At 37.6% G+C, this 8,122-nt stretch overlaps 1 protein-coding gene across 2 annotated transcripts; it reads right to left on the bottom strand.

Annotated features, from left to right (window-relative positions):
• Positions 220 to 7,131, bottom strand: LOC107618750 (amidase 1). Of its 2 annotated transcripts, XM_016320893.2 has the most exons (10): positions 6,913 to 7,131; positions 6,670 to 6,822; positions 4,265 to 4,389; positions 4,040 to 4,165; positions 3,594 to 3,776; positions 3,311 to 3,458; positions 3,036 to 3,204; positions 2,635 to 2,769; positions 1,831 to 2,246; positions 220 to 311 (listed from the first exon to the last, which is right to left on the bottom strand). In XM_016320893.2, exons 1-9 carry the CDS (start codon positions 7,062 to 7,064, stop codon positions 2,085 to 2,087), a joined length of 1,353 nt encoding a protein of 450 aa, XP_016176379.1. In that variant the 5' UTR covers positions 7,065 to 7,131; the 3' UTR covers positions 220 to 311; positions 1,831 to 2,084. The 2 variants fall into 2 exon arrangements, with proteins under 2 accessions (XP_016176379.1, XP_020966997.1); XM_021111338.1 differs by lacking the exons at positions 220 to 311; positions 6,670 to 6,822; positions 6,913 to 7,131 and adding an exon at positions 4,493 to 5,229 and having other exon boundaries at positions 1,840 to 2,246.

The following is an 8,122-nucleotide window of genomic DNA, read 5'->3' as shown; positions in this document are numbered from 1 at the left end:
ATTAGACACTTTTTCTTTTTGTTTATTCATTTAATTACTTTTATTTCTTTATTTTCTATTGTTAGTTAACTGTTTGAAAGATTGCCTCACTAAGAATTCTCTCAATTGTGACAAGGGGGATTTCAATTTCTTTTTATCTTGGTGATTGTGTTGCTATAGAGTATTTCAAGGAAGAATGGAGTTTACATCATCCTTTGGTTAAGCAAATTACATAGGAGATTTTTTCACCACCACAAAATGATTCAAGCTACTATGCTAATAGTAGTTGGGAGTATCAAGAACAAGAAATGATGGAATTTGAGCAATCAAACCCATTGTTGTCAAACTCTCGAGTTAACTCGTAAACTCATACGAGTTTACGAGTTTAGATATGGAAATGAGTTGACTCGGAAATAGACTCTATCCTTAGTAAACACGGCTAGACTCGGTCAAACTCGGACAAACTCGTGATTTAGGACCGAGTTAGCGAGTTTGTATTTTTCTTCATTTTTGCTAAAAAAACCGTCATTTTGAAACTAAAAAACACTTTTTTTATTAAGGTTACGATAACATTCCCAAAGAATGAAAGAAAACTCACTCACAACTCACTCATCTGCGTCGTTTCTCTCAAGTCTCACTTTCTCCATGTTCTGCCGCAGTCGCTGTTCCCCGTCGAGCTGCTGCTGTTCGCCTGCGTCTACTACCTCTGCTCTAATATACGCCATTGTCTTTGTGAATTTTACCTATGTTGCCCTTTGCTTTGTATTTCTTCACATCTCTACTATCTACAACTCCATCATGTTATCACCGTTTATGAGTTCGACTACTTCTCCTACAGTCCTATCTCTGCTCTGGTTTGCGCCATCGTGAAATTCATGACTCTTTGTCGCTGTCATTTCGTGCTGCCTGTTGCACCCTCATCACCGCTGCCTGCTGCACCCTTGTCTTTGATCTGCTGTTGCTGACTTTGTCCGTTCTTTTCTTTTGTATCCTCTATTTTTGTATGCTTTTTGTCCTTTTTTTGAGCATTTGCTTCTTGATTTAGATTTTTTTCTTTTTAAATTTTATTGTTTCTAATTTTAACATATTGCTTATCGTTTATATTAGATGGTCAGATGGTTCATCCATTCATGGCTCATTAGTAATTAATTATTTTGAGGGTAAAGTATACTTTTTGTCCTTAAAGTTTGGCAAAAGTTTTAAAAATACCCCTAAATTTTATTTTGTTTCAATTTTGTCCCAGAAAATTTTCATTTGCATCAAATATACACTCGACGGCTAAATTTTCAACCAATCTAACAATAATGTATGAAAATTATGTTTGATTTACTTGTGTTGAAGGGTTGTTATTATGAAATTGTTGTTGACTCGGTTTTAAATTTTTTGAAAATTTAGCCGTCGAGGGTATATTTGATGCAAATCGAGAACTTTTGGGACAAAATTGAAACAAAATAAAACTTAAGGGTATTTTTGAAACTTTTGCCAAACTTCAAGGACAAAAAGTATACTTTATTAAAGATTTATTATTACAGATTTAAAATTTTTAATTTTGTGTGTTCTATATTGTATTTGTATAAGAATAATTATAGAGGATTTGAATGTGTATTTTAAAATATTTGTTATAATGTATGCTACTATTTTAATTTATTATGTGTTTTAAGATTGATATTATTAATTTTGAAGGATTAGAATTGAGTAAATATACATTATGTATGAATATATATATATATATATATATATAAACTTCATAACAGGTGAACTCGTACGAGTCTACGAGTTAACTCGCGAGTCGAGTCTAGGTCAACTCCACAAGTTTACTTAGACTCGCGAGTTCGACAACCTTAATCAAACCAAATGAAATACTTTTCAAGACCACAATATGATTCATACTCCTATGAATGAAACAACTATCTAAACTGACGTTGGGAAGGTCAAAGTCAAAGAGAATTCAATGTTCTATATCCCATTCTTCAAGAACCATCAAATTGGGACTAAAATGTGTTCTATGATTAGAAGCTCTCTAAACTTGCATAAATTTATTTTGTCAAGAACTTGGGACATATATTGATATAACGTACAGCGAGATCCTTGTAATTTAATTGTAGTTAACTTATATTCTTGGGATTTGACACTGCTGCTGCTTCCTCTTGCTTAATGCTGTCATAAAGATTCTCGACAAGGTGAAGCAAGAATCCGTCTGCACCGTGTTTGGCCAACAGTGAAACTGATATAGGAAGGTTATTATTCATCCCCAAGGGTATGGTTACCTACAGATAGTTAACAAACAACATTTCAGTTACATTCTGAAATTTAACAGACTAAGGATATTTATGATTCAGTTTGTTCAACCTTTTCTACTTTCTGTTTCAGTCATGTGAGTTTTATGCTTCTAAACCCTTTTGGTCAAGGTGAATCTAACATAATATCAGAGTATTATCACCCAACTTAAATTTTCTGTTGTATGCTTTCTTTTTACATTAATTTTATCTTCCATTTCTCCAGAAATTGACTTTCCTCAGTTCTTTTTATATTGTTTGGTTTCTAGATATTTAAAGAAATCCTTGCATATACAATTATTTAGAGAAACTATTAACCCGACTTACTTTGTTTCAATTAGTTTCTAAACAACATATAAATAGTGGAGAGGGGAACAACCTGGCAAAATCCAGAGACTCCAGCAATGGACAGCAAGCTAAATGCCCTTGCTCGAAAAACTTCTAATTCAGATGGATCTGTTTGTAGCTTTGGTGGAGACCCTGGTACTGTTGGGATCATGAGAACACCAAAATCCTGAAAGTTTCAAACACGTAAGAGAAATTCTTAGATAAGCAAGGTTCACCACACCCTCTTTTAAGCACAAATTATTATTTAACAAGGGTAAGAAAAGTATCTATTGTGGTAATGAATGAACTTCTGTTATGTTCTCAACACCTTTATAAATGTAAAAGACTCATACACAAGCATGATAAGTTTATGATGTTTATCTCATGAACTTTGTTCTTTGTTACTTGGTTATGTGGATTCCATAGTCCTTATACGTGTGTGAGAGAGAATACCCCAAGAAGAGAAGTAAGAGCATCGCGCAGCTCCCTTCTTATAGCATGGCAGATATCAGTATCTTCCCCTGTTGCATATAAGGCTTCTGATACACGTTCAGATATTCCAGGACCTAAATTTGGTTTAACTGCACTGATCCACTCACCATGATTACTCTTGAACTCAAACCTAAGTTTAACAAAAATGAACAAAGCAAGGAATCAAATGTAGTTCAAAACAGAACACAAAGGTGCACTCTGAAAGCCAAGGATTAGCACTGGATGATGAGATACACCTCTGAAGCGATCTCATTGCGCTTGAAAGAGCTGCCAGTGATGGAATATTGTATACTTGGTCTGTCTTCTCTTTTGTCATGAAATGGTTCAAGCTTGGAACATTGTCCTTCACATAGTCGCCGAGATTTTCGTGCTTTAGTACATCACCTGCAAAGGATCAGATTGTTTCAGTTCAATTACATAACTAAACATCATTCTCAGCCGGTATGGAGATAGGTACGCGATTACATTAAATAAGCATACTGAAATTATTACAGAAGTTCTATCTGGTCAACTGCTCACCTCCATATAGCTTCTCTGCAGCTTTAGTGACAACTTGTGTAATTAAATCAAATGGAGTGCTTGAAAGCCGAAAACAGTCATCTGCGATGATTATGCGAGTAGCTCTAACAGCTGAGACTTCTGTCAGCTGTAGTAGTATGCGTCCAACGCTGGTGAAAGTCTTTGGATCCCTAGCAAACCATCCTGGATGTGAATTTGAGAAGTAGAAAATAAGTCTCCAATATAAAGAGCTGAATAAATAGTGAAAGCTAAACTTTCAAGACCATCAGACTTAGAATTACACAAGTTCTTTTAGGATCCATCTCTTGATGCTGAACAAGAGCATGTAGTACCAAAACATTAGTACATTGATATATTGATTTATGAATACACCAGGAGAGTCAAAATAAGTTTTCAATATGAGAAAACTAACAAGCTTCTATGATCCCAAAGTTGGAGGTTCTTACCCACAGTATCAAAGCTTTGTGCCATAGGAGTAACTCCAGATTCTGTAATAGCGCCATGAGAAGGACGAAAGCCAAAGATCCCACAGTAAGATGCAGGCACTCTTACACTTCCTCCCGTGTCGGTTCCTATCATACAAATCAAGTGGTGAAAATCAGGTTCAAAGTTCAAACTATTAACGAAGTGTTATCAGAATAATTGACTCATTGAATGGAAGAATAGTTCACCTAAGGAGAAATCAACCAGTTTTGCACCAACGGCGACAGCAGAGCCGCTAGAAGATCCTCCGGGAACCCGATCTGCAGCACAAGGATTTATAGGCGTGCCATAGTGTATATTCTCTCCATTTATGCTGCCAAGAAAAGAATCAGAGTAGTTAGTCATATTATTAACAGGGGGGAAAAAAAACTCAAATGATCCTATTTTACTGAATCAGTTAAAGTTAAGAAAGTTACATAATGCCCCTATAAACTGAGAATTTCTTAGATAAATACTCCCTGCACAAGAATATGGAGCTGCTATGTACAAGCATATCAGCTGCTTCCATAAAGGCAACTTGCATGAAAGATAGCAATGACCAATAAAATTGATCTGTTAAATCTGTAAATTATACTGAAAAAGAAAAGGGACAAAGTCTTCTCTCAAAATCCTTGAAAATGACGAATTTGTCCTTCGCATCTAAAAAAAAGTAACAAATAATTTATATAGTAATGTTTATTTTGACCCTTGAAATTGAACTGAAGAATCAATTTGGCCTATGACTTTTCAAAATGAACAAGTCAGTCATTTACTTTCAGAAATGTGACTTCCATTGGTCCTTAACCAAACTTCTCTCTCACAACTATAACTGTAATGTTGATATGGACAATTAAATGCCATCATATATTGGTCGATATGGTATTTGAAATTATGTTACAACAACTAAATAGTATCTATTAGAGAGGCAAAACGCATTTAACCGTCTATGTCAGCACTGCACTAACGATTATGGGATGAAAGTTTAGCCAATGACTAATGAGAGTCGAGTTTTTGGAAGTTGAGGACCTAGTTGATCATTTTTAAAAGAGTAAACTATCATTTGTACCCACGAAAGTTGAAAACGCTGACATATCTACCCAGAGAAAAATGAAATTACCATTTATACCCATAAAAAATTGTTTTTACAGGCAAAATTATCTAAACCCTAAAAAATTATCTAAAATTCCTAAATTACCCTTATCTTCACCCTATCATCTCCTTCCTCCCTCCTCTCTCTCAATGTTCTCAGCCACTCAATCCCTACCCTTCTCTCCACATTATCATCTCCTTCCTCCCTCCTCTCTCTCTCTCAATATTCTCAGCCACCCAATCCCAGCATCAACCACAAACCACCGTCTCACCCTCCTCATCATCGTTCACCCTTCTCCGCTAGTAACGTCGCGTACCTCCGCCAGCCCAGGAGCCCCGCGCCAGCCCAGGAGCCCCGCGCCAGCTTCTCCTCGCCGCTATAGCCAACCCTCTTCACCTCTTTCTGCGTCGTAGAACCACCACCGCCGCTGCCCTTCCAGTTGGGAGGAACAGCGCCAACCCTCTCTCTGTCAGGACAGGTGTCAACAACTCCAATGACGATATCTAAACCGAAATCCATCTCCTTGAGGAGGCCGGCCCTGTCGGCAGTTTTGAGGCCCAAGAACTGCGGCGAGCGGGTAGTGTGGAGTTGGCGGACCTGCTACGGGATCACTGCGACGACGTGGGATAGGGATTCCAGCTTTTGGGCCTCTAAAGGTGAGAGCCTTACTGAGAAGCCATGAAAGACAGTGTCGTAAGTGTGAAGGACGGCAGCAGAGGCGGCGGTGGTGGTGGTTTCAGCTGCAGTGGCATGGTTGATAATAGAAGCGAGAGAGGATTCATACAGTGCTTGTGGGTTGGGAAGATGGAGGGCTTGGCTTTATGGTGGACTTGCACCATGAAGGTGCTCTTCTTCTCCGGGGAAGCGACAGCAAGTGTTGTTGTGACTGTGAAGATGAAAGAGAGGAGAGTGTAGCAAGGAGCCATTGGAGCAGCAGTGGAGATTGAGTGAAAAGTAATGGTGAGAGTGTGTTAGAAAGGGAAATCCTGGACGTTTCCTTCAAAGTGGAGTGGAAGCGGAAGCTGGCGCTGGCGAGCCTGCGGAGGAAGGTGGCGCATCCCCGAGCTTTGACGGCGCAGGAGCTGCTACGGATATGCAAAGGGGTGGTGGTGGAATTTGAGATTAGAAAGAGAAAGAGGGGTGGTGGCTGGGTGAAGAGGATTAGGGTTAGAAAGGTGATTGGGTGAAGGAGGTGGTGTGGTGGTGAAGATAAGGGTAATTTAGGGATTTTAGATAATTTTTTAGGGTTTGGATAATTTTGCCTGTAAAAATAATTTTTTATGGGTACAAATGGTAATTTCTTTTTTCTATGGGTAGATATGTCAGCGTTTTCAACTTTCGTGGGTACAAATGGTAGTTTACTCTTTTTAAAAAATTAAAAATCAAATTAACTCATCTTACCAGTTTCAACATTCAAGAACCAAAATATAAATGATCTCAATTAGTTATTCCCTACAAAATCCACACAGGTATAAAAGCACAATAATGGTGTTAGTTTACTGAGATTCGAGAAGGAGTTGAAACCTGTAAGCCATTTCATCCATGACAGTCTTGCCAACACAAGCAGCACCTGCTTTAAGGAGAGTCAAAACAGTTGGAGCAGTAGAAGTAGCCACAGGATGAGTCCTTAGCCAATCAGGGTTCCCGAATCCGGTCACATACCCTTTAACATCAAATCTGCGTGCTCGCAATCACAACAAACTCTTTGATTTCAAACAAACCGTTATGGTTATTACTTAGTGGGTTAAGTGTGACACAACAACTTACATGTCTTTGACTGCAAAAGTGAGTGAAGTGAGAGGAAGGGGAGCATGCCCGGGTGGTGAGGAACTTGGGGGTAGAAGGAACCTCTCGATGAACGCTCCGTAGTTCGAGGAAGTTTCCATGATTGGTTGGTTCTGTCGCAGGGTTGCAAACATGCTCTATCCTAAGTTTTTCAACTACGGAAAGATGATGGTGTGGTGGTTAAGTAGTAACTAACAAAAAACTGTAGCGGCACTTCACTATTTATTATTTCAACTTTTCAAGTGTTCCAGCATTTCCACCAATTTAGCCATTAATTTCAATCATAAAATATATAAATAGTCGAGACCAAATGATTAAAATTACTTAAACATCCACAATACTTAAAATATTTCTTATATTTTACTCTCTACGAAGTAAAAAAATATACTCTACATTTTCTGTAGTTTTGTCCAAAATTTCAATTTGTCCACCAAACTTAGGATTTTTTATTTAAATAAATGAAATAAATATTTTAATTACTAAAATAAATAATTATAAAAATTATTATTAGAATTCGTTCTCCAGCCTTATCTCGTTTATACTTGATGCACGGAAAACTTGTCTCACAACAAATTTCTTTCGGCAAGTGTACCGGTTTTCTTATTAACTTTGCAAGTTACTCCCATTCCACGTTAGTGTTAACGTTAGTGCAACTAACGTAGCCACTAATGTGGTTCTTCTTTGCTTTCTTTGTCCTGAAATTAAGCAATAAAGTGCATCAAAGTTCTAGTCCAAGTCATGGGAAATGCAACGTCCAATTTGTCCTTAAATTCATGTAAAATTCTCATGAAATCATGTAAAATGCGCAATGTATGCTTGAATCAAGATGTAAGTGAATATCTACCCAAAACTAGCTTATTTCCTAAGGAAATTCATGAAACTACCCTAAAAACAGTAAAGAAAAGGTCAGTGAAACTGGCCAAAATGCCCTGGCATCACAACACCAAACTTAAAGCTTGCTTGTCCCAAGCAAGTACTGGAACAAGAGAATGATGAAAGAAATGCCACGAGACATGAGTCATTCTTGTGGAAGTCATGTCCTGGTTTTATGGTGGTTTCATGCATAGCAACTTAGGCTCATTCCTGGCTTTCAGACCTTTATCATGTCCTAGAATACTCACTTGTTATTGCATCCCATGAGACTTTTATTCATTGATCCTTTTGTTGTTATTTGAGGGCTTATTTTTGTTCT

The sequence above is a fragment of the Arachis ipaensis genome, chromosome B09, assembly GCF_000816755.2.
Source record: "Arachis ipaensis cultivar K30076 chromosome B09, Araip1.1, whole genome shotgun sequence".
Taxonomy (NCBI): Eukaryota; Viridiplantae; Streptophyta; class Magnoliopsida; order Fabales; family Fabaceae; genus Arachis; species Arachis ipaensis.
This window is presented reverse-complemented; position numbering and strand designations above follow the sequence as displayed.

Coding starts and splice junctions, on each gene's coding strand:
- LOC107618750 (XM_016320893.2), bottom strand. CDS start 7,064: ATGTTTGCAACCCTGCGACAGAACCAACCAATCATGGAAACTTCCTCG. Junction 6,823..6,912: donor ACTTTTGCAGTCAAAGACAT/GTAAGTTGTTGT, acceptor GCGAGCACGCAG/ATTTGATGTTAAAGGGTATG. Junction 3,777..4,039: donor ACAAAGCTTTGATACTGTGG/GTAAGAACCTCC, acceptor ATTCACATCCAG/GATGGTTTGCTAGGGATCCA.